Source organism: Podarcis tiliguerta, assembly GCF_965153285.1.
Source record: "Podarcis tiliguerta genome assembly, chromosome: 7".
Taxonomy (NCBI): Eukaryota; Metazoa; Chordata; class Lepidosauria; order Squamata; family Lacertidae; genus Podarcis; species Podarcis tiliguerta.
Window position 1 is genome coordinate 56,116,792 of NC_139540.1, and position 27,053 is coordinate 56,143,844.

Here is a 27,053-nt window from a genome sequence, read left to right on the forward strand (position 1 = left end):
CTTTGGAGCCCCCTCTGCAAATGGCTCCTTGTGGCATGATGTAATTTTTTAAAGGATGCAGTGAAAATGCAGGTGCAGCTAATGGGAGCAAACTGATTGTGCCTCATTATCTCCTGGAGTCTCTGACAAAAAAGGGGCAAGGGGACTTTCACGGCTGTGTTCTATGGTGTAATTACACAACAATGCCCCATTAAAGGCTTCACTTTATAACAGCAACGTTCTCTTCTAAATCAGATTATTGTTACGATTAGCCGTCCATTTAAAGAGATAAATACCGGTAATTAGGGTGTTCCTCATGATGGATTGTTATTAATAGGTGGCAGATGCTCAGTGATACTCCTGTTGGCAGCTTCCTAGACAATTATTTTCATTAACGCCAACAATATTTTCTTGCAACACAAACAAAAAAAGATATACCCAACCATGCAGACTAATCAAAATATTATAGCATTTTTTTATGTTCTTGATTGTGTTTCTGGATGCTGTTCAGACCAATACTATATATTCAAGAGTCAAATAATAGAATACAGAAGATACTCCCTTTATGCTTACATGTACTCCAACTATCATCCCCTTTTAATATATATAAAAACCACTGACGGTTTTTATTTTCTAGCAATTGCCCCAGGTAAACCACTGTCCTGATTTTGCCTTTGGGAGGTTATGAAGGATCACTGAGAATCTACCACATCTCTCCTGCGGAAATGCCATTCTTGGTTTTTCACAACAGGGAAGGAAAGCATTTTCTCTCTCAGGGGCCACACAGGGGAAAGTAAGGGGGGCAGGTTTTAGGATTGATTGGCATTCTTGTCTTCATTGGACCATCTGGGTGCATCACTTCCTCTCTTTCTCTTTGTGCTTCCCCCTTCCATCTCTCCATCCAACTAGGCTTTACTCCCCTTTCACCAATCCAATAAAAGAGGTCAGAGCTGATTGCATGCATTTGCCTCTTTCCATCACTCCATCCATTTTGGCTCTATCCATTTCTGTTCCCCCAACTCTCCTCTCCAGGCCTCTGTTTCCTGTGGCTCACTGCAGGGGGTTTTCTGTTCTGGGATCACTGCGCATGCCTCCTTCTATACCTCTGATGCACACCCACGCCTTAGAAGAAGCAGAAGCAATTCCCCAAAGGATGGAGGTGGGTTTGCAGTATCTGGAGAGCTGCATGAACTTAGGGCGGAGACTTTGGGTATTTGACCACTGCTCTAGATCAATGTCTGAAGGAATCGAGAGAGATGCCAGGGTGGGGGGTGGGGAGAAGAGGCCCAAGGAGGATGACCAGGATGACCAGGAGCCTGGAAATCAAGTCCTTTGCAGAATAGTTGACAGAGCTGAGTATGTTTAGCTTGGAGATCCTACATCATGCAATGCTTTGACCTTCCAAGTCCCCATGCACCTTCCAAAATGTTTTATTCTGTGCTGCTATTCTGTAACAACTACAACCAGGTCCATTACTGGAGTAAACATAATAAAAGTGGGGAGTTTTTTTGAGGGGGGGGTAGAGAAAGAAACAAGTAGTTTACTAGAACAGCAGACACACCAGCAGAGAAGTGGGGCTTGTTTGTGGGGTTTTCAGGCACATTCTGAACTGGAGTCATTCTCACACAGCCATAAAGCACTGCTTTATCAAAACTGTCAGGATGCCTTATCCAGAAAGCCATGCTATGGACGAAAAACAATAAATCCAAATAAACCCCATCTCTAGCTATTATTGTTGGAACAGTATTTGCATCCTCCTCTAAGGGAGAGCCATGTTTTAAAATACTGGGAGACCAAGTTTCTGGAGTCTTCCAGTAGCGTAATAATAATAATAATGGCTGACAGAATTCCATAATAGACTGAAATGGGCCTGCCGCCTCTCAGCATTTACAAGTGCTCTCAGCTTGTGGAGATAAAATTGTCAGAGTAGCTTTAGCAGTAGCAATGACTGAAGTATCTGGGGGAATAATGAGAGATAGTCTCTAGAGAATTGAATATGCACTTTCCACAATATGGTAAATATTTGCTGGCCATAAGATCAGTTTTGGGGATGGCTCATTTTTTTAGGCCAAGATTTGTGGAATGCTCTCCCCAGGGAGGCTCACCTGGTGCTTTCATTATACATCGTTAGGCAATATGTGAAAACAGTCCTCTTCAATCAGGCCTTGGGCTGATTAATATTCTAGGGCCTTTTAAATGTGTTGGTGGGAGGGGAGAGAATTGTTTCATTTTAACTAAAACTAGTACAGCTTTTAGCCCCTACTTTTATCTTGTGACCTGCCCTGAGATCTTCAGATGAACGGTGGTATATAATAATATATACCACTCATAATATATATGAGAGCCAGTGTGGTGTAGTGGTTAAGAGCGGTAGTCTCATAATCTGGTGAACCGGGTTCGCGTCTCCGCTCCTCCACATGCAGCTGCTGGGTGACCTTGGGCAGTCACACTTCTTTGAAGTCTCTCAGCCCCACTCACCTCACAGAGTGTTTGTTGTGGGGGAGGAAGGGAAAGGAGAATGTTAGCCGCTTTGAGACTCCTTAAAGGGAGTGAAAGGTGGGATATCAAATCCAAACTCTAATAATAATAATAATAATAATAATAATAATTTGACTTTATTTTTTCTTTTTATAAAGTGAAGGGAGGGATGTGAGAAGGCACTGATTTCTGTTCTGACCTGTGTTGCTCGCATGCAGTGCTGTCTCAGTTCTGCTGCAGTTTGGCCTCCAAGAAAAACAGGGTTCCTTGTCATGCTGTCTGCTGTGATGGAATTTTACACCCTTAATTACATTAATGAATTACAAAATGAATTAGGTGGTTTGAAGCTGACTTATTTCACACAGATCATATTTAAGATCTGTTAGGTTTGGACAGTACAACTAGCTGCAGTAGTTCCTTTCCAAAGGGAGTGAAAACTTTCAAACTCCTCCTTGCAGCAGAAGCAGCAGGAGAAGCGAAACAGCCTACAACACACTGAGGCTCATTCTCATCTAGTCCTGGGCCCCATGAAGGGAACATGTAGTGCAGACTTTGGCATTTCCTATGTCTACTGCATCACTCTGGTTGACCTTTTATTTTAGAGGTTTGAATTCAGACTTACTTAGAGTAGCCCCACTGGAAACCATGGGTCTATGCTAAGTCTGATTCAACCCCATAGTTCAAAGCACATGGCAGATCAGATGCTCTGTGACTTGCTGCAATTAGAGGCACAATTAATCAGAAGCAGGGGAAGGGAAAACCACGCTGGTCTGTGCCAACCTCGCTAGAATCATCACAATTCAGGCTTCTGGACTAGCTGCTTTTACACTTGCAGTTGATGGCATTTCTGGCTCCTGATTATGAAGGGTATGAATGCCGCTGTGATGTTTCTGGGAAAAAGCCAGAACAATATCCCAGCTTGCTTTGGCTTTGTTCAACAACTGGTAGCAATGTTGCCACGAGGGCTTACTTGGAAGCTTTGAAGGCAAAAAATGAAATGGAAAGTTGGAACATGCTGTTCAGTAAACAAAAATCCTCTCTGTGTTTCTGGGTTGTTCAGCATAGCAGGATAACCATCTGTGTTGCTAGGGAGAATCTTACAAACAAAAAAACTGCAAAGCAGGGTGGGGGGAGCCCCCCCAGTTTTTCTCCTCCCCCCTGCAAGACTCTTATCAACAAAGCAGCTCATAGTTCTCAATGGGTTGGTTTTTTTGCTAAGTTTTCTTTGTGCGTTGCAGATTTGTAATACCAGGAAGCCCAGATAATTTTAGTTTCTTCATATTTTAGACAATTTAGCTAAACAATATATTGCTTCTGCTTCAGAAAATGCATTATTCTTGACACTCTGCTTGACGGGAACTATTGGAGGCTTTCCCAACAGTTTCAGAAATGAATTTGGAATATTTTTCATGGATGTTAGACTTTCATCCCATCACACCGAAAAGTTGATATGGACAGGCAGGCAGCAAATTGAGTGTGGCCGAGACAGCCATTGACATTTGGATCTTATCCACCCCAGATGGCTTGTGAAAGCTACTCTTCTCCCTTAGCCACAGCGGCTCTACTGCAAAATGGACATGTTCTAAGTTTAAAATTCAGTTGCTGATCCACTTAACTTCAATACATGGAACGGGGAAGGAGGTACCATCTTGTCCTTTGCCTGAGGTGGCAAAATGTCTAGGACCAGCCCTACGAGTTAATAAGGTTCTTTTAGGTACAATTTTAATCTGTGTGCCATTTTTTAGGGATAAGGCATTGGGAACCAGTCACCTATACCTGTTTGTATGCAGTTGAACTGAAACTGGATTTCCATTTCCCACAAGTATGCCATTTAGGAAAGAAGGCATTCTCCCATTGTGCTTTCATATCCTGTCCAGCAATTCCTAGAAGGCACATATATCTATTGCCTGTGCATGTGCGGCATTTTGCATGTGCGGCAATTATTTTTGAAATAAGCAGATTACTAAGGGCCTCTCCAGACTGCTTTTTTAATGATATATTTTGCAACATGTCATTGATACAATAATAGAGCATTAGTGGTGGATTTCCAGTGGACCATCCACACACCTGTTTGCTTTATTAGTTGTACACTCGTGCACTATAACACAACAAAAGTGTGACAACTCCTCCATTTGCCCCCCCATTCCCCTCCCAAAAATTGTGGTGTGAAAAGTTGCAGGATCTTAGCAGGAAGTTATGGGATAGACACTGATTGACAACGTAAAAGTATGTCTGCCTTGAAACATTTGCAGGTGCAAACAGTATTGAAAGGGGATCACATGTAACTGCCCCAATACCATTATGAGCACAAATCATATTGAATGCAGAGTAAAAAGAACATCTGGAGGAACCACAATTATGCGCTAGGAATGCATGCGAAGGGCAAAGTCCGTTGCCTGTGTAAGAAAGGGCAAGACAACCGATCTGTGTTCATAACATATTCTGCGGTGTTCAAACAAGGCGAAGAAGGAAATAACTTTGCCATGTGTCTTCCCCTCTTCCTGAAATGATAGTCCCTTTTCTGCCCACCAAGGTTTCCCAACACTCAATTATTTTACAGCTAGAAGCAGTTGTCTTGAATTTTAAAAACTTCTAGCCGAACTTCAAATATGTACCAGGTTTTGAAAGTAATCCCTCTTGGGGGCCATATGCGAAAATTACTTAAACCTCCCTGATGTTTTTCCTGGAGATGAAAGCAATCATATTTCTTATGTCCATTTGTTTCCTGTCCTTCCTGCCGGTAGCATAGAGCAATCTAGGAAAGTTAGTGTCTTTGCCCTCCAGGTCTCCAAATGAACTTCAGAGCTGGTGGAGGGTGGGAGGGAACTGGACATGGGTTTTGCACATCCAGCCCAACACCCTGGTCCTTAGCCCACCTGCTGCTCTCTCCAGATGTTCTTGGCTTCCAACACCTATCAGCCCCAGCCAACATCTGGAAGCCACCAGGTTGGTGGCTACTGCTCTAGGCAGTGCCCCATACTGGGGAGTTTTGCTGGCACTTCTTCTGATTTTAAATTTTTTGAAAAGAGAAAAGATTTTGCCTGGTTACAAAAAAAGGTGAAATACATTTCAGTCCCAGTCAATGTTTAAGTGAGCAATGCTTAAATTTTACCTGGATTGCAGCCAATCTGTTTGGCTCACAGTGAAGGCTCATGGAAGGTGGAGAAAAGCTGCAGCTGGTTAAATAGAGAGGGAAGCAGTGAATAACATCATGAACAGAGCCACAAAACCAAATCTTTCCCATTCTCTCTACTGGCACCTTATATAACTGGTTGAGCCAAATGAGGCCTTTGCTTTAAGTCTCCTGTTTGGCATTCTATTTGCTTGTAAGCCTGGTTTGTTTGCAATAAAACAACTCCCTTGTATATTGAAATGTCATAGAGGCATGTGTGGTATGCACATTCAGGACACAAACCCATCTTTCAAGTTCAAATAGCAGCATGACTTCAATTGCCATCATCAGAGTTGGGAACATAAAAATGCAAAAAAAGTATTAGCGGTGGTGAAAAGGGGAAAGGAAGAGGCAGTTATCTTTAATTCCAAATTATTTTGGAACCCAGAAGTGTAGACCCACTGGAATCAATGGACTGAACTAACAAGCTGATTTATTTGAAGGGCTCTGCTCTGAATGTGACTAACTTCGATGCTATCCAAAATATATTAGACTTACATTGTATAGAAATGCAAAGGTTAAAAAAAGTTAAAGGTAAAGGACCCCTGGACAGTTAAGTCCAGTCAAAGGCAACTATGGGGTGTGGTGCTCATCTTGCTTCAAGCTGAGGGAGTCAGTATTTGTTCACAGACAGCTTTCCAAGTCATGTGACCAGCATGACTAAACCGCTTCTGGCACAATGGGACACCGTGATGAGTGCCAGAGTGCACACAAACGCCATTTACCTTCCCGTCGCAGCGGTACCTATTTATCTACTTGCACTGGTGTGCTTTTGAACTGCTAGGTTGGCAGAAGCTGGAGCAGAACAACAGGGGCTCACCCCGTTGCAGGGATTTGAACTGCCAACCTTCTGATCGGCAAGCCTAAGAGGCTCAGCGCCACCCGCTCCCCTCATACAAATGTACCTGCTTGTGACTCAGCTAGGATTTACAAAGCCGTAGAAAAGAATATGCTATTGTGCCTTAAAGTAGGGAAAAGCAGAATGGATGGATTCAAGCATATAAAGGTAAAGGGATCCCTGACCATTAGGTCCAGTCGTGGCTGACTCTGGGGTTGCAGCACTCATCTCGCTTTATTGGCCGAGGGAGCTGGCGTACAGCTTCCGGGTCATGTGGCCAGCATGACTAAGCCTCTTCTGGCGAACCAGAGCAGCGCACGGAAACGCCGTTTCCCTTCCCGCCAGAGCGGTACCTATTTATCTACTTGCACTTTGACATGCTTTTGAACTGCTAGGTTGGCAGGAATTCAAGCATATACTGGACCTCAAACGTCTTGCACAAAAAAGAGCTGGAGGGTTTTCTTTTTTTGAAAAGAAAAAGTTGGAGCATTGTCAATGATCACTCTATGGGTTGAAGCACACAAGAGAGATGGCTCCCACTAGAAGGACAGGAGATGGAGCAGAGACTTGATCTTAAACCAGAAAGACTTGGGACCCTTGAAATGAGACCCCTTGATCAGGATCAGCTTTGGTGCCAAGATTAGCACCACTTGGGGGGATATTTCTGTCCAGCCAAACCTTTGCTGTTTTCCAGCTTTGTCCTCCCCTGCCATTTAAAATCAGGGTGGAGGGTGTTACATATTATAAGTAATACACACACCAGTTGTGCTCTGATTTCTAAACGGTTGCTTTTATTCTTTTACAAATACACTGCCTCCAACACCATCAAGCTTTTGTGCCTTAAAAAAAAAAGGGGGGGGGATACTGTGAGTATCACACACTACACCGTTGTCACAGACATGGACTACCAAGAAGGAACCAATAGTTTTAAGGATATAGCCTAGGGAGCAGAGTACAACAAAGTGTGATGCTATATAGCAGCAGTCCTGGTACAATGGCCACGTAGCATTCTGACAGACTGGGTAGTTTGTAGATATGAAACATGTTTTAAAAATGTGTAAGAAACCCCACAGATGAGATCTCCTTTGGAACAGCTTGTGTGTCGTTACTGTTCATTACATGTATTCTGCTGGGCTGAAGACTTGCAAATGAAGATTCTCATCTGCACTGTGAGTTGCCTCTATCTTCTAGGCTCAGCATAACAGAGGTTATTAACATAGCACTGGAAATGTTCTACCAGGACCAGCAGGCTCTCACAAAAGACAATAATTGGCAAGCCACAGGAGAAGCACATTCAGGTCTATGGGGCAATTTTGATTCCCAGACACAAGGCGAGTTCGGATTTCTGAATTTTCCCATCCTTGTTCACATCGCAATGGCGAAGCAGGATCTGGCGGAACTTATCCAGGTCAGTGCCACTGATGCTGGGCTACAATGGGAAGGAGGGGAAAGAGAGAGAGAATTACTTTCAGAGGACAAAATATCCATTCTCAGGAGTTATTTTTTCTAACATCAAGCATGGACAAGAATTCCACAGCAAAGAACAACAAAGAAGACAAAGGAGGAGAAGAGCCAGCGAATAGGAAGCCTCAGTACAGCTTGAAAGAAGGAAAGAAAGAAAAACAAAAAGGAGAAATAATGGATTTGTGATCTGCAGCAGATGGTGGCGTGGCAGCACTTAGCTGATCTCCTGACAGCTGAATCACTTTTGCTTAACATGAGGTGGAGGAGAGAGGTGGCAGTGAGATTGGCACAGTGCAAACACAGCAGCACCAGACTGGCTCTGCCAGCGCATTTGCACCACGCAGACCTTCTCACTGCCTTGCCCCTCACTGTCTCAGTAAACAGCAGCAGCTCAGTTGACAGGGAGTCGGGTAAATACTGACACCGCACTCCACTGTCTGCTATCTAAATAGAATGATGCTGTGTGTGTCTTCTCTAAATGTATAAACATGAATCTGGCCAAGTTTTTACTACTAGTCCTTCACTTGTGTGCCCAGTTTGGAGGATTTGGAAGAAGGGGTAGAGGTGATGATGGTGCAAGGTATGTACAGCAAGAGAACATGGCCAAAGCCCTATGGGACACAGAGCTCTAGATGGGTCAGTGCTTTCCATCCTCTTCTATAATGGAAAATGCTCCACATGGCACAAAGCGTGTGTGTGTGCGTGTGTGTGTGTGTGTGTGTGTGTGTGTGTGTGTGTATTTGGAACACTTCCTGGTTCAATGAAATATTAGGAAGCTTTTTGTACCTGGAAAACCATGTGCACCTCAGAGCTGCTGTATTGGGTCTATTACATTCATAAATCTGCCACAAGGAAAGCTAAGTCCACATCATAATTTATCACTTCATTAGGTTACCCAGGCCCCCAAGTTAACAAAGTGATGTTCCTTATTCTTTATTGTTCCACAAAAGACCTGGAGTCAGTTATTTGTTTTGGTGCCTTATGCTTTTAAGCTACTGAAACCAAGCCACATTTGTCACAAAACCTATGGGAAACAAAACATGGAAACCACTAAGTAGTCACCTTGACAAGTTCCATCATATCTTTTACAAATCCGTCCACTTCTGGGCCTTCAAGTGCTCCTGTCTTACTCTGGAATATATACATGTAAAAATCATACAGTTTTGCAGACTAGAAACACATCCATCCATGAATACTTGGGTGCCTGTTCTCTTTCTGGCAATATTATCTCCAACCTTCCAAGCTATATGCCTATGGACATTCCAAATCATATGGAAAATCCACTGTGTTCTCCTTGTTGTTTTGATAAGGTTTTGTCATGGCAACGACGCTACAAGGAAGGTGGTCATCAGAGCTGATTCAGACATTCTGATTCAGAAGAGAACAAGACAGCTGTAAACCTAGTTGTTCCGACTTCTGCTACAACGGGTCTACTTGTGCATCTCACAAATAATCTGCCAGCGGCAGATTGTTCCCCACCTGTGCCCCGGGCATGCACCAGGGCACACCATGGGGTTGGGGCCGTGGGTGGAGCACGCCACTGCAGCAGCCCCTCCCCACTGTTGAAAAGCAGGCAGTGGCGTAGCGTGGTGGGTGCAGGGGGGGCTGGTCGCACCCGGCGCAACATCAGGGGGTTAGGGTTAGGGGGCGCAAATCCACGGGTTAGGGGGCGCAAATTACTTGCCTTGCCCCGGGTGCTGACAACCCACGCTACGCCACTGAAAGCAGGGTGCATGCCTGCTTGCGGTGCCCCAAGAGCCCTGTGTTGTTTTTGCAAATCTTGCAAAAATTATGCTGGGTTCACAGGGCGCCATGATCAGGCATGTGTCCTGGCCCCTGTGAGCCCAGCACGATGGCTATAGAGTTGTTTAATGGTTTTTACTAATAGATTTGTTGTTTATTCTCATTGTAAATTGCTTTGAAGGTTTTCTTAAAAAATAACAATCAAGCTGTATATATATTTTAATGAGATAAATGAATCCACTTGATTTCCTTGCATGCTATTCTAATGCAAAGTCTGTAAAGTCTGATGTGCCACTTGATCAACAATAACATACCCTCCAACAGTTCTCAGATGAACATAGGGACTTCCTATTCTATTATTATTATTATTATTATTATTATTATTATTATTATTATTACTATTATTATTATTATTCTACCCCACCCATCTTATCGCATTGCCCCAGCCACTCTAGGCGACTTCCAATATATATAAACACATCATAAAACATTAAACATTAAAAAAAAACCAGGTGTGTCTTCAGATATCTTCTAAAGGTTGTATAGTCACTTATCTCCTTGGGTTGTTTTGTTGGTGTTGTTGGTTTTTTGCAAAACTCCATCGCTTCAACATTTCTTTAATGAAAATAGGGGTGTCCTACCATACCCTCCCAACATTTCTCCGATGGAAACAGGGACATCCTAAAGAAAAGTGGGACATTCCGGAACCAAATCAGAAACTGGGGTGGCTTCTGTAAACTTGGGACTGTCCCTGGAAAATAGGGACACTTGCAGGGCTTGCAATAATCCCAAACCCATGAAAGAAACAAAAAATCATCTTACAACATCATAGTGTGCAAAGATTTTCTCAAAATCTCTCTTCCTTTCTTCTGTACTACAAGCCTGAATGGAGGAGAAAAAATATTTTAAAATGTTTGGGGTTGTTTTTTTTTTTTAAGGGAAAAGGGGGAAAGGTAACTAAATGCACTAAAATTACTGTACTTACATCCAGTTTAAACTGAAGGAGAAAATTTTCCTGAAGAGCCAGAATTCTAAATGGAAAGAGACACATGGTCATTTTCTCAGATACCAGTTATACAGAGATAGGCATTTCTGCCTGATAGATCTCACAAAGAGGAAAGATGAACAGTCTGAGAAACAAAAGCCTGTAACATTATGAGTAGGGTTGTCGTTTTTTCTCTCTAGACAAATTCTAGAAGTGCTGGTTCCTTGTGACAGGCAGGAATTCAACAGATTTAGCATTTAGGGTAGAGGGAAGACACAGCAATGAGGAAAGTTTTGCCTGTTGAAGCTACCACAGATTCAACACTCCCTTTCTGAATAAGCTGAAGAATCATTAGAAGCTACCTTGCTAGGTCATTGAGATCCAGTCGTCCATCTTTATTTTTGTCAAAGAGCTTCATCTAAAAAGCAAGATAAGAAAGCCTTTATGAAACTGTCATTAATATAGGAAACCTGGCATACACAATGAGTCAATATACAGGGGCATTTTACTATTCATATTGTGGAGTCCACATTGTGGAGTCACATAGCCTTGATGGGCATAATGTCAGATTTGCCAAGGACTGGACAAGCAATCCTCTCTCCTTCTCAGATTTTATCATGGGACATTTGCCCAGATCGCAAAACAGTTTTGAAAGAGTGCATTGTGTGCCTGTTGGATGTATACGCGAGAACGATACCAACTTCCTTCTGTCTTTCCCAATTTTTATGGAACTGTCCTTGGAAAACATGGTGGAGCACTATCCATCTTCCTTCTGATAGACAGATAAGTGAGTGTTTGATCCGACTCAGTTTCGTGATGAGTATGTTTGACAGATGGCCTTCCCTCCATAAGCACGTGCTTCCGCTGGGAAATTTCAGGCTCTTAATGTCAGAGCACTCATGCTGATGACTGTAAGAGGTTCTCCCCGGTATATTCAGATTTTCCTGAACTATATTTTGATTGCTCCCCTCCAGGCTGAATCACTTCTCTTCAGAGTCCCCCCCCCCCCCCCGGTCCTTTCGCAGCTATAGCCCTGTTGCTATAAAATGGCAATCACTTTCAGAAAGGAGAAAAGTAGCCTGAATAATTCATGATAAAAGAGGGTTGAGAAACTGAATTTAATTTTTTAAGGTGTTGGAATATGACTACACAGTGTATCTCATAGATTAGCTGTAAAATATTCACCACCGGGATAGAGTTTAACTTCTCTTTTATGAATGCTACCTCTTTTGGAATGATGATGCTCTGAAAAACCTACAGGGGGAAATGTTATTGTGTATGTGTTTGTCTACACACACCTCAAGATGCATAAGTAAATATCTCACCCTCCCAGGTTGTGAGGCCAAAATTTGGTGTCCCTTCTAACTCTTGCCATCTGTTCTGCTCAATTCATTGCATCATAGTTGTGGTGCCCTCCAGCGCCCCCTAGGCTCAGGGTCCAGTGCGACAGAACTGGTTGAACTGCCCTAAATCTGCCTCTGCTGTGTCAACTGTGGTTAACCTTAACTAAGCTCCCTTCAAACCATAGTTTACAAAGCCTCTATCTGGCCAAGAGGTTCCCCATCCCAGGATCAAGCAACAGCTCTCTCTCCTTTTCCCCACCCCTGAAATTTGAAAGACCAAAGTCTACCCCTGGACACAGAAAGCTGTAGTTAAGTTACAATGGAGGTAAAATATCCTGAACTTCCCACTGGGAAAGTCATGCTGAAGGACAAGGGAGAGGACGGAATGTGGAAGTCTTGGGGAAACAAGACTCATTCTCATAACACTAAACTATGGTTTAGATTCACCTCCAAGCCAGCCTAATATGAGCAGGACAATTTCTTCCCTGCCCCCTCCCAACACATTCCATAATTTTTCACAAGTTTCGTTTTTTTTGCTAGTGTCATGGGAACTTGCTGCTCACAGTGTTTTCCCATGCAACTGTGGCAAGAGCTTGGTTACAAAAAACAAAGGCATGGTTTAATTTGAGTCGGGGCTCATCTCCAGAACCTGTTTTGCATGCCTGGAACCCAATATATCCAGTAACAAGCGTAATCAACAAACATTTGGACAGATGTGGAGACAGCAAGGGAAGGAAGACATAGGAAGCACGGAGTTAATCCAAACAAAACCTCCATGGAAACATAGCACATGGATTTTTCATATGCCTTAAACTATCTGTGATTCTGTAGACAAACTAGTTGCTGTTTTATTCAGTGGAAGCATATTGTGTGGTGCAAATGAAAGCCCAGCACTGACAGCTTGTCTGATATTATCATGACCTCCTACTCTAGCCAATGAATAACAATAGCCTTAGCCAGGATATGATAATTTTGGCAGGCTAGGTAATATGATTTGCTGATGAATAAACCAGTAATGAGCTTGCCTTGCATATGGCATTGACAAGATGTAGCTTTGTGAACTGCAGAATTTAAAAACATACTGGTGATTTAATAATGACTGTATGCTCTAATTTATCCGAATGCGATTGGGGAACATTAAAAACACTTCTAAAATCTGGAAGTCAGATGTAAGGAAGTAGCATTTGAACTTAGAAATTAAAAAGGGTTACACTGATACAGGGCACACTGGGATACAATAAGGGACATAGAGACAGTCAACAGAGCTAAGTTTCCACAAAGTGAACTGGATACATTTCTGAGTGGTTTTGAGTGATAACACCCTATAACCTTTTAAATATGTTTGGGGTGGGAGTGGGAATGGGATGGGGTGGTGTTATTGGTTTATTTTTTTATGTTTTTTGGCGTTCTTATGTTGTATTTTAAGCACTATAGAAATGATCCCTAAAAGTACAGTCTTTTTATGTTGTATTTTAATGTTGCAAAATCTATGATGATCTATGAATGAAGGGCAGGACACTTAATAATAAGAATAATTTTAAAGTAGGTTTCCTTCTTCCTAGTTGCATGATTAGAGATAGAACTTAAAGGTGACATGTGGGACATGACAGATGAATGCTAATGGCAAGGCACTTGTTGTTCATTTACCAAACCTTTTCCTTAGCTGATTTTCACTCCTGGAACAACATGGTCTTCTCTTCTCCTTCAGCCTTTGATACCACTTAAACTGAATGATGTGCTTAGAAACACACTTGCCCTCTAGAATTCATCCTCTCATAAGAGAGTTTCAACAGGTATTGAAGGATAATTGCTCGTCACCTCTTTGGGACCTTTGTGGTAGGATTCCTTCCCTTGTCATCTCTCTTGTGCAATGTATACTTGAGGAGGCCACTTGACAAGGTCAATTTCGCAATATAAGGTCAAGCTTGTGTAACAGCTGCTTCCCATTTGCATGAAGTGCCTCAATGGCTCTTCCTTAAAAACAGTACATCTCTGGGGAATGAGCCCTATCTGAAACCAACTCTCCTGTGGACCAATAGGTACTGGAACAACTTATTGAACGACACAAGAAATAGAAGGAAATCACAAATACATGATTTAAAGCCTACTGAAATCAGCCAGGTTGCTGCAAGATTACAATGTTAACATATGCAGTAACTCAACAGATGGTATCCAAAAATCAGTTGTCTGGGCATGGATAGAAAAGATTTAGTGCCTGTTCAAATCCTTCTTGTGTATATAACAAATATTCTTGTAAAGTATAAGTTTTCAGTCTAGCCTAAATAGGTTATAATGGGTTCTATCTTGATCACAATGCAGTTTATTTTTTAAAATAGTTTTTTGGGGGGTCCATGAAATTGTAGTCTGTGCTTGTGACGGAGATCATGCTAAGTCCAGGCTGAAAACAACTACATAGGCCATGAACAAGGCATATGAGAGAAAAAAGCCACACTAAATCTCAGTCAGATTGGGCCTGTGGGTTGGTGTGGAATATGGGAGCAGTACACACTGCAATAGTTTTATGATAATTGCTCTCAGTTCTTTTGCTATGATTTAATGTTTGCTTATTTTTCTGCTTTTCTTTTCCCCCTCTCATAATCCGGATGACAGAATCCCTTTCCCCCGAGCAGGATGTTATTCTGAGGTACAGTCCAATTACTTATTCAAAAGCAAAACACAAGTCATCATAAAATAGAATAGGGAATAAATACTGGTAGTTGGTACCAGATGACGTCTGAGCACAAAAGAGGTAACTTCTAAACACCAGTGACATCAGCTCAAGGCTGGGATGACAGGCTTCAGGGACAATGGCCACATTGGCCTAATTGGACCCCCTAGCTGGCCAAGAGGTTCCCCATCAGAGATGAAGCAACAGCACTCTCTCCTTCTTTCCCCCACCCTTTAGATATCCCCTGACCATCCTTTGCAATGTTGGTCCATCTTGTGCGACTACCATATTGGCTATTTAGAATTCCTGAGAATTTCTATAATAACATAAGTATTTGATCATATGCACTCTGCTTACCATGGTTTCTGTGTATTCTTGCAGCTTTGCCTTAGAAATGGTTTTTCCATGCTGCCGGAAAAGATCTTGCAGAAAGTTCTTTGTCAGGAAAGGAGAGAAGTAGTTTTTACTGTTTCAGATTCATACTAGGAATAATATAAAGGAGTCAAGGCCTGTTTCATCAGACGCTTCACAAAAACTAAGGCAGTTGCTTGAATGCACTTAATATGTTTTATATATGATCAAAATATACATATTGAGTAAAGAAGGCATCTGGATAAAGACTCCCTAGAGAACTTACTCTGAGTTCGGCAGCTGAAATAAAACCACTGCTATCAACATCATATTGGCGCCAGATCTAAAGGGGGGGAAATGAGTGAACAGTTATCATCTTCAAATAGATGTTCAATACGTAACTATATCTCAGTCTCATTTATGAAGTGCTATAGAACATAGCAAATGTTTGGATAGCGGGAGTTTGGATAAGTGATTATATTTTTCACAAGGGTTGCAACCAACACGGGAAGGATTTCAGACGATGGGAGTCTGTTGCAGCCCTTCAGTGGGCTCACCATGTGGCAATTGTATGCCCACTCTCCCTTGTACTTCAGTCATGGGGAACCACAGCAGAAAGAACGGGCTGCTCTACAGTATCAGATGGAAAGTAGCCACCATCGCATCAGGCCCATTGCTCATGAATCAGATAGTTTGGGAAGGAGATTCTTCTGGGCTCATGTTCCTTCAGGCTGCGCTGAGTCTCCTAGTAGATGAACATGCCAGGCTCATTTGGAGCTATCCAGCAGCAGGTCAGATTCAAAAATACGCAGGTAGGTGGAATTACAGATTTGCTTTTCTAAGACTGAGCATTTATTTAGCTTGTTCTCTAGATCTTGGCTATTACCCCACCATCTCTAAAATGAACTGTTTGATGTGTACACATGCATGCGTGCACATCTAGGGCTGCCATATTTTGAAGAGCAAAAAAAGAGGACACATTTTCCGACTTCTACTTTTAACAATGGATAACTATGATGACTCTACCCACAAAAAAGAGGATGTGTCCTGGAAAAAGAGGACATATGGCAACCCTAAATGGCTCATCTCAGCATTGACATCGTGGAATTATTAACTAACATTTTGTTTCTTTCCAAAATATTTAGAAAACAAGGATTTTGAAACCTGGAAAAAACCTTTTGTGTCACTGACAAGGTCCATCTGAAAGAAGTGTGTAAACAGACTTAAATTAATTTTCATCCTTAACCTGGACATGTCGTTACCATGGCTGCATATTCAGATTCGTTATTTGTTATGTAAACAACACAGCCAATCAAGGGACTAAGTGGCTATTTGTATTCCTATTTGTATCCCCTTGTTCTTAGTCATCCTAAGGTGGTAGTTGACATTAGATGGTATTTTTAGATTGAAACACTAGGCCCAGATTAGAAGAGATTTTATTTTGTAAAAAAAAATTCCCAGTGCACTTGATGGTACCCACCTGGAGCTAATTGATAGTATCACATTGGAAAGGGCAATATAAACAACTCAATGCATCAGTTACAAAATTACAGGAGCTGAGTATTTCCTCTGTGGTGTTGTTCCAATTTATTAATTTTTTTGCTGCCCCTTCACTATGAAGCTCCAGTGTGGGTTATAACAATTAAAAATATAATAATAAAACAGTTAGAACAAAGTACAGTCGCGATAATAGGCTGGGTCCTAAAGTATACATCTCAGATGTCAAAAGGCAGGGTAAAAAAAGGTGCATCTTCAGCATTTGAGGAAAGTGACATAATGAAAGTGTTCAACACACTTCTGTGGGGAGGGAATTCCACACTTCAGAGGCTACCACAGAGAATGTCCTCTCCTGGGCCACCAGTGTGAATTTCTGAGGGCAGTGGAATTCCCAAGAAGGCCCTCTCTGCTGATTGTAAGACCTGAGAAAATCTGTAGGGAAGGAGGCTGTGAGTCAAATTTGGGGCCTGGGCCATTTAGGATTTTAAACACTAATTTGGACACCTTGAATATGGCCCAGAAGCAAACTGGCAGCCAAAACAGGGTTTGTGTGAATTCTAAATGTAATCCCAGCCAGTAATCTGGCCACTGCATTTTGGACCAGTTGAAGTTTCCATCTCATTTTTAAGTATTGCTTAAAAAAGAATCAGGAGATTCCTCAGAGATCTCTTTGAGTAATGTACAGTTTGGCCTAGTGCTCACAACGGAACCATTCTTAGCCAGGACTCCAGAATGGCCCTCCTTCAGCAGCTGCAGTGTCAATCCCATGTTTTATATTGGACTGAAAAGACAGAGAGTGATCTGGGAAGAAGAATGAGAGTTGTTAGCTAGATGTTTATATGGTGACTTGAATCATTAACCTAGTAGGTATATTCTTTTAAGCATCAAGCCTCATAATCTCATTTTTCAGGTTCCAAAGGCACACAATACTTAACAGCTTGTGTTATGTAATGAAAGCTGATAATATTATTCTTGAATTTAATAAGCAGCTGTGCAAAGGATCCCCACAGACCATCTGTGGCCAAAAGCTGCACACTGCTTCTTCCATGGCTGATAAGTTCCGCATCATGCAAACTAGGCCATTGTGCTTCACAATGGAGAAGGATGCTGAGGCTCAACATGTATGTGATGGAGGGGGCAAACTAGAGATAAAGCAGGAGAAGAAGGGTCTACTTTTGAGAGCAAAGGTGTGGGTGTATGGGAGGATTCTGAACCTGCCCCACACCTCTCCCTCACTTACTTACTTCCTTGCTCTCTATCACCTCCAGAGCTCTTTCCTGGACCAAATTCTAATGTTGGAAGTGAGTGCAACTGGGGAAAGCCCTGGTTGGGTGGACTGCAGAGTCAAGGAAGTGATAGGTACAAGGAGCAAAGTACCAGGTCACACTTCCTGGAGCCTTTTCTTGGGCTCCCAGAATCTGATCCTCCATCTCATGCTTTGTACTTGATTGGGAAAGACCTGGGTTTAAACCAAGTGTAGGGAAGCTATGGCTTTCCCAAAGTCATTGGACCACAACTCTCATTAGCGCTGGTCATTGGCTATGCTGGTTTCTGGGGCTGCTAGGAATTGGAGTCCAATAAATTCTGGAGGGCTACATGTTAGCTACCCCAAGGTTAAACAAATGTGAGCCTCAGCGTGTGGCCAATACATGCAATGCAAAATATGAAATGCAAAATACTTTGAAAGATGGAAACAGTATGCAATGCAAAATACTTTGAAAGATGGAAACAGACAGCAGGAAATTACACCCACCCGCATGAATTCCACGCTGTTGTCCAAAGGTGTTTCTCTTCGGAAAAGAAGCAGGAAGTTCTCATCCTCCGGCAAGAGTATACTTGCAAGCTAAAGTTTTTTTTGGAGGGGAGGGGGGGGGAAAGGTTACATTTCTCAAGCTGTTCTCTATGCAGTTATTTTCATCATCATCATCATCAATGTTATTATTATTCGGAATAAATTGCTATACCACAAGGACAGAAGCCGGGCAGAGCAGAGCAAAACTACAAAATCTAGCAGCAAAATCCTGACAGGTGCTTTTGTCAAATGGACATTTGGACAAAAAGTTCCAATACTACATTATCTGAACGAACCGGTGAACCCACTCTTTGTAACAGTGCAGTTATTATTCCTCAATTGCCTGTTATCTATTTTCTAACACTGCAAAATAAAAGGCAGCTAGGTACCTCTTGTATCTGTAAGCGTCCATCTGCAGTCACATCGTAGGCTGACATAAATCGTTTTTTCACCCTCTGCACCTTTTCCTCTGTTACGGGGCTCTGTGATATGAAAAGCAACAGGTTAAGGATAAAACCGATTTCCCCGAATACAATGTGTTCTCTCCCGTCTCTTTTAAGACCAGCCATGCAGGACCTGCAGTGAATGTCTCCCTTAGGCTGAAAGGAGTGGAGCCTGCAGCAAGAGCCATTTTGTTCTGGTTTCCTAACACCCTGCCTTGAAGCCATCTTTGGAAGTGATGTGCACGCACACACATAAGTTATCAGAAGCGACTTGTTCCTTACCCAAATGACAATAGTCCAAGAGCACATGGGGCCACCACCTAACTAACATTAAGCAGGAGTGGGTCTGATCAGTGCCTGGATGAGAGACTTCTTGGAGGCCACATGGATGCCATCTTGGGTTCCATGATGGAAGAAAGGCAGAATATAAATGTGAGAAAGGAAAAAGATTATCGGAAGAAAAGACAAAGTCATGGCCGCTAGGCGCATTGACCTATATTGCAGTTAGCTTAGCTAAGATTGGGAGCAGTTGGTGTCATGGAAGGCTCTGGTGAACAACAAGACAATAACCTTATTTAGACAAGAATAGAATAGTGGCAGGAAACTCCTGACCATACCCAGATATAAATTAAGTGGAGTGCCACTTCGTGACCAAACTAGACACTCGCATTATCCATACAGATAGAAACAAGAGCTTACACGTTTATATGAAAGGTTCAGGACCAGACAAAAAGAGGAAGATATCAACATGGTCTCTGAAATCTTCAAAAAGCAGATTGAACTCCTGGCTGGGGACCATTGTGGCTAAAACATAGAACAGCACTCCAGGTGATAGTTGCAAAGGAAGGCACCTAAAGGCAAAGCAATACTGCTGCTTCTGAAAAGGATTCGCTGCTCATATGCATCCACCCAGAGCAGTATGATGATGTAGGTATATGTAGCTGCCTCTGTGTTTAAGACAACCAACTCACCTTGCAGGTACAGCTAGGGATCTCTGCCTGAAACAGTGAACAACTTTTTGCACCAGAAGGGTGGGATATAATTGCTCAAATAAATGTCACCAGGCAGCCAAAACAACAATTTCACTGTATTACTATGTTCCACACCGTACATAAGAGGACTCCTTATGTACCAAAAAGCTGATGACAGCTTGTAGAAATAAGATGGCCTAAATATATTATCAGTAGCCTTTAAAGCCAGTCAGAAGAATATCAGACTTCAAGTTCAGACACCCTGAGCTCTGCCTCTGCTCCAAAAGTTAATTCTATGGGAGCCAGGTGAATTAAACTTCATGACACTTCCAAGATATTTTAATCCACATAAAAAGATATTGTCTGCTTTAAATTCTTTGAAGAAGTCATTAAAATCATCCTGCATACAACTGAACAATATACCGGGGGTTTTTTAAAAAAGAAAAAGAAAAAAGGCAAGCTTGGTTTCCCTAGTATCTTTTTTAAAGAATACCACACGTTATTATAGTTCAAAAATTTCCAATGTGAGACTGTAACAGAAGTTTAATACTAATTTAAAAACCACCAAAAAAGTAAAATAATAGTGAGAATAGAATAGTACATATTCAAATAGACCTTCCTTTGTAGAGTCATCTTGGTCTTTTAAATTTAGCTTTCTTCCCGCAATGCTACGTGTATTCCATCAGCTAGTAACAACCAGAAATGAAAACAAACACAGACTCCTCCATTTCCTCATTCATTCCACCCCTTTCCCATTTTGCATGCCCACTGAACTCGGTCAGTCTTTTGTTCTCCCAGCTGGGGTTCCTTTTCTTGCCTTTAGCATTAGTTGAGAACGCTTCAGAGCAGATGAAAGAGAGGCAGGGGAAACATAACACTAGAGACTACAGTGGTCATTAGGGAGAAATAACAACAGGGTGCACAGAGGTTAAAAACAACAATTATGGAACAGTTTGCTATTCAAACAGAGACAACTTTCGGAGTGCATAATAACTATTCATTTTATTTCATCCAACACTTTTAATCTTCAAAGCATATAAGTAGAAATGGTTATTGTTGACAACAACTTAGTTAGCTTGCTTGGTAAGCAGGATCGTCTCATTCTGACGCACACCAACACGGTATGACAAATTCATAACTCAATAAGTCACTGTAAAACAATCCCCACTGGGAGATGCTCTTCCAGCCTCCAACTCGCTGCTCTTACAGAATTACAACATTGTTAGAGTCTACACTACAGAACTCTGCAGAACATCAAGGAAAGGCAGAAGTGGTCCACACAAGAGGTGTGGCAGAAGGAGCACCAAGACAATGGAGAACAGGGTCACAGGATGGCACTTGGGTGAAGATCAGTGAGCAAGCAAGAAGGAGGGATGCTTTATCCCCCAGATGCCAGTCATGTCTCGCCTGCAAATGCCAGCATTGGCTTTTCAAGAGGCCTAGGAGAGGCAGAGGCAACCTTAGGATCAGGGGCTGAATGTGCCCCCTGGCTTCTTTAGCCAGCCTACCTACTCATAGGACATTCCCCAGGCCATGTCCCTCACTGGTCCTGCCCTGTGTCCTTCTCAAGAGCAATTGCTGGGCCAGGATGTGTCCTTGAATTGTGACAATGTCTCTTGTTTGGCTGGATGAAGGTGTTTGTAAGGGTAACCTTTGAGTTTTGCATGGATGGTACAACGATGACAGTCTACAGTCTTGCTTTGCCCACTTGCCCCTGGCTCCACCACTGTCCTGTGACCTCTGCAAGCTTGCCCAGGGGGACAGGCAGTCCTTAGGCTGAAACAGTTCCCTGCTCCTACCCTGGGGGGCTACCTTGTCCCCTGCAGGATCTTACTTCCCACAAACACAAGCCTGCCCTATTCACCCTGCCCTTTAACCTTCATGGTGCCTGATGTTTGAGGGGAGGAGAACAACACAAACATAATAATGTAAGAAGAGGCACCTGGATCCGACCAATGGCCCATCTAGTCCAGTATCCTGTTCTCAAAGTGGCCTGTCGGAAAGCTGCAAGCAGGACCCAACCACCAGAGCATTCTCTCTTCCTTTGGTTTCCAGCAACTGGTACTCAGAAGCATTCCTGCCTCTGACTGTGAAGGCAGGGCATAACCCTCATGGTTAGCAGCCAGGGGAAGGCAATCTTCCACACTTTCCACCCAGTCCAAGAGATGAGAAGCAAATGATGTACTCTGTGCTTTCTCGCAGTCTGACTTCCTTTACTTTCCCTCTTCCAAGTGTTTGGTAGGGAAGTGTTTAAGAAAGCAGGGCTTTGTTATTGAAACAGCAGAAACCCATTAAGATGTAGAGAATCACCTATTGCTCATATATTATGAAATGCATCCTCCCCTTTAAGAAGAATACCAGCAACTCAACATAGTGGGAAATAATGTCTGAAGCAGCTTGCAGTGTTTGCTATGAGTAAGTTGAGCCCACTTCACCTCATTGGAGGTACTAAACCTATTATCAGTCATTCTAAGGTCACATAGTTGCAGTTCAGAAATAATTTCTAATCATCCAGGGGTCTTTCCCATCTTCCTTTAACTTACTTCTCTCTCATGATTTTTCCTTGGATAGTAAAAGAGAATCCAAAGAGTTAAAGTTTTATGAAGGCAGGATATCTGATCACAAAACAAGATCACAGTAATCAGAACTCATTTCCTTTTTTGGTGGTTTATGGCAACTGCAGATAGTCAGATAATAGACAGAAGAAAGTAAGCACAAGTTGAGAGCATGGCTTTTTGCTAGTGGCAATCAAAAATAAAGGGGCAATATGTCAGGGGAAATGAAACAGAACCGCAAAGAACAGGACATGCAAATAATTGACAGTGCTGTTGATTCTACCGTTCATTTTACAGCTGTTTACAAGCAGATCCATTTTCCTAAGCAAGTGTCAATTAACTCTGGAGAAAGACCCATGTTAATTGATTTTGGAAAGCAGAATTTTGCATCTGCAAAACTAATCAGCAATGTTTTGAATAAGCAAAAGACACCTGCTGCCCTAACTCCCTTCATCCAGATTAATGTCTATGCAAACCTCTTGACTCACCTTCATTAATCTAAATGTGTTTTTTTGTCAGTAGCCTAGCATTTGCTTCATGCCAAAATTATGGCCAGTGAGTGGGTGGCCAATGCAGAGGGACTCAGAACACAAACAGTGATAAGAACGTTGCCACACCTGTTGCAAAAGGAACCTGAGCAAAACTCTCACACAAAGAACAACATTATTTACCTTAGAATGTTGTTACTAAGAAAAACAAAGTAGATGGGGAGAAAATATGGTTACACACTCCTGGCTTGGTCTAAAACAGTATGGACAGCATTGCCAGTGCCATGCATGGAGAGTTCTCTTTCTCTCTCTCTGGGTAGAATTTATTTATTACTGCATATTGCATTTATACAAAATATTCAACTTTTCCCCAAGGAGCTCAAGGCATACAGCATGACTCTCCCTTTCTCCATATTGCCTTCACAATACGAAGGTTAAGTTGAGAGTTGGTGACTGGCCCAGGGTCACCCAGCAAGCTTCATGGCTGAGTGGATATTTCAACTCCCAGGTACTAATCCAATGCTCTATGTGTCTGATACGTCTCATCAGGTGTTGGGCAGGAAGGAGAGAGGTGGGTCACATCCACACCATACATTTAAAGTGCATGGCTTCCCTCAAAGAATCCTGGAACCTGTAGTATGTTAAGGGCGTTGTAGCTCTAGGAGGGTTCCCCCACAATTCTTTGGGAGAACCATGGGCAGACTTTAGTAAAACGGTGCCCTGAGCGAGGCTAAAATTTGGAACCTCCTAATGGATCTTTTCAATTATAGATCTTCTCAGTTTTGCGCCCCCTCAGCTCAAAACCCTGTACAGGGAAACCTCCTGCACTGCCCTAAATTTGGTGCTGGAAGAAGCCATGTTATTTAAATGTACGTTTTGGATAATCCATGTTTCTCCTCCCCCTCCCAAACAGCTGAGTGGCAGAATTCTCATCTTCCTGAAAGTGCCCTGCAACAAGGAACCCCAGTTCTTGGAACTATGTTCAATATCAATTTGCAGAAAACTTCTGCGTATGCTCATGGTTATATTTGCATGCAGAACATAAGACACAGTACTTACTTCACTGCCCAGTGTCTTCAGCAGATGATGGAAAAAATTATCAAGCTCTTTCCCTTCTATGTAACCGTTGTCTAAAACCGATTAAAAACATATTACTGAATATTGTACCATTAATGTTCGGAATCTAAACTGAAGAAATAACATGCAACATAAACATTTCATAAATCTAGTAACAACTCAAACATTTAGCCAAACTGACAGACACACACAAAGAAAATGTGAATGTTTGTTTTTTCCTTTGATAGATTGTTTAAATATGCAGTTACTTTATTCCAGCTTTCTAAGTTGAAATATTCCTCTTCTTCAAATAAATAAGAGATATGAAACTTTGTCCCAAATCCACCAAGAGCTTCTCTTGTTTCAGCCTCCTTTGATATCAATCAGATAGCCAAGAACTGTATTGATACAAAGGTTGGAAAACATAGGTACAAGGTGCCAGGCTGCCTATGCCAGAGCAGGCCTACAGCTTTAGACTGCAGGCACATACACTTTGAAGTACACAAAAGAGGAATAAAGTTTTCATGCATGTATAAATGCATAATCAGAGAATTAACATGTTTATTTAAAAACAGAATAAATATGTCTAAATAAAAACAACAATAACAATAATAATTTATTTATACCCAGTCCATCATGTTCCAGGTTGTACACAATCTAGGGTTACAATAATGTATTAAGACATTTTGGGATGTGTTGTTTTAGTGTGATGTTTAATGAAGAAGAACCATTTAAATCAAACGTGCATCAACTTGGAAAGCATAAATGGCAAACAACTGCAGGCAGGCAAATGAGGGGAGTAGTGCAGAGGTCTCCCCACTTTCTCGGTCTCCAGCATAGAAATCAAGCAGACAGCTGGAAGGAGAGTGGGATTCTGCATTCCTCCTTTGCCAGCCTAAGTAGGCTGGTATTTTATTATTATTTTTTGCATGGTAGTAACTTTGGGGGTCTAATTTACAAGACTGGTTGAGAGTGTAAGCTCGTTGGAGAAGGGACCTGTCCTTTTGCTTGTGCTGCTCAACATCATGCACACTGATGGTGTAAAACAAGAACAATAAGTTCTTCAGGATTAAAATCGGTATTGAAACACAACAGTGTTTCTTTTAACCAGCAAATTAATAAATAATAATAATAATAATAATAATAATAATAATAATAATACTTTATTTATATCCTGCCCTCCCAGCCGAAGCTGGGCTCAGAGCGGCTAACAACAGTAAAATAATACAGCATTCTAAAATCAATAATAGGTGAAAAAAGTCAGCTGATCGAGGTCCACGAGGATCTGTAATTAGCCTTGCTTCTCAATTAAATGGCTTCAATCAGACCCACCAACCACCCTAATGTCCTCTGCACACCCATGAACACAAGACACTCTGAGATCACGGGAATACAAGCTAGTCGAAAATCGCATTGGAACGTGCAACTTGGAAAAGCAAAAACTTCCTTGCAAAGCAGAACGAGAAAACTTGGACAAAGAAACACCCCAGCTAGTGCCCATGCCTACCGCCTTTTCTAGGTGCGCTCCGTCCCTTCCCTATTTAACTCCCAGAGTGGAAAGAGCTTCTCCCGGGCGCACTCACCGTCGGCGTCGAAGCGCTGCCAGAGTCGCAGAAAGGCAGCCGCCTCGAGGGAAGGCAGAAAGTCGCTGTCCATGGTGCTGACGCCGGAGAGCCCGCGATGGGCAAAGGTCAGCGCGTCGCGTTGGCAAGTCCAAGTGGGCTGCGCGGCGCTGGGGCTGCTGGCCTCGAGTGCCCAAGAGGCGGGCGGGTTTTCAGAAGGCAGCCCAGCCGGGGACACGCCCAGGCTCCCCCCAAGATCCCACCTGCTGCCTGGAGAGAAGGTCGGAGCGAGCCAGCAAGCGAGGCAAAGTCGGCTGCTTGCTGCCCCCTCTCGTGCCAAAGTTTCCCTTGTCACCTGCTTGGAGGAAGAGCTGCTGGGCTCGCCCTTGAAATGAGACTGCTGCCACCAACTTTTGTTGTTTTTTGTAAGGCTATATCCTTGTAAGTAAGGCGAGAATATAAGGGGATTTATTGGTGCACGGAGGTGCAAGATGGAATTTAGAAGGCAGAGTTACCAGCTTAAAGGGACTTTGAAGAAGCTTCCTCAGAGAAAGTCGAAACAGCTGCAGTATTAAAAGCGGTTAATGAGTAGGATTAATTCAGAACTGCATTCGCGGCAGGCAGAAGGGTCGGTTTGAAAGCTCGCTTTGCATGGAGCTCTCTCACTTTTTCTTCTTTTTATATTGCCAGAGTTTCAGAGTTGCAACCCTTTCTAGAACTACAGCAGCTGTAGAGGAGCTAAACATGCATTACAAAGGAAGCCTATGGAGCTGTTGCTACTTTTGGAAACAATCTAACAATCACCTGAAATGAATAGAATGAAACCCATAGTGGTGACTTTAAATCAAGATTGATTTATTTTAAATGAGGAATATAAATTAGTTATTTACTTCACAGAAAAGTACATTGTTAATTTGTGATGGGCAAGGGGGTGTGCATTGTTTTTGTTTTTTGTTTTTAAAAACCCCCTCACAGAATTAGGGGTAAATATATATTACATAATTGTAATGTTGCTCATGCACACAGTGAATTATTCATGAGTTGCTCTGAAGCACCACCTCTGTTTTTAGTTAGTTTTCAGAGTGGCATCAGAGAAGGATATAGCTGTTGTGCCTGTTTTTCAGTACAGTGGTACTTCGGGTTAAGAACGTAATTTGCTCTGGAGATCCGTTCTTAACCTGAAACTATTCTTAACCTGAGGTACTACTTTAGCTAATGGGGCCTCCCGCTGCTGCGGCGCCGCCACCACACGATTTCTGTTCTCATCCTGAAGCAAAGTCTTAACCCGAGGTACTATTTCTGGGTTAGCGGAGTCTGTAACCTGAAGCATCTGTAACCTGAGGTACCACTGTATTCCTCATTTGAAAAGCTTGCAGGTTTTATGAACCACTGGTGGTAGACTGAAACAGACTTATTATCTATTGCTCGGGGACAAACTGACCATGGGTTTCTGCAAATTATGGCAAACCTTGGTTCTTACGCTTTGATTATCAACTGGTCTGTGAATGCAGAAGATAAGTTATTAATGCCATATAACTCTTTTCCCACATACTGGTGTTTAGAATTACATTAGTATCTGAAAGAGGAAAAGGCAAAACAACAACAATTACCTGTAACTTTTCCATTCTACATATCTGTTAGTGTTGGCAAACCTTAGCAGTTTTGAAG

At 42.4% G+C, this 27,053-nt stretch overlaps 1 protein-coding gene across 1 annotated transcript; it reads right to left on the bottom strand.

Moving 5' to 3' along the window:
* Positions 1-7,236: 7,236 nt before the first annotated feature.
* SCGN (secretagogin, EF-hand calcium binding protein) lies at positions 7,237-26,096 on the bottom strand. The gene is made up of 11 exons (XM_083451765.1): positions 25,407-26,096; positions 23,827-23,897; positions 18,700-18,792; positions 18,272-18,361; positions 15,308-15,364; positions 15,028-15,105; positions 11,022-11,077; positions 10,660-10,705; positions 10,497-10,556; positions 8,994-9,062; positions 7,237-7,896 (listed from the first exon to the last, which is right to left on the bottom strand). The coding sequence occupies exons 1-11, from the start codon at positions 25,477-25,479 to the stop codon at positions 7,768-7,770; spliced, it is 822 nt and encodes a 273-aa protein (XP_083307891.1). The 5' UTR covers positions 25,480-26,096; the 3' UTR covers positions 7,237-7,767.
* Between the last annotated feature and the right edge of the window lie 957 nt (positions 26,097-27,053).

Coding starts and splice junctions, on each gene's coding strand:
- SCGN (XM_083451765.1), bottom strand. CDS start 25,479: ATGGACAGCGACTTTCTGCCTTCCCTCGAGGCGGCTGCCTTTCTGCGA. Junction 9,063..10,496: donor TCTTTGCACACTATGATGTT/GTAAGATGATTT, acceptor TATATATTCCAG/AGTAAGACAGGAGCACTTGA. Junction 7,897..8,993: donor ATATGATGGAACTTGTCAAG/GTGACTACTTAG, acceptor TTCCCATTGTAG/CCCAGCATCAGTGGCACTGA.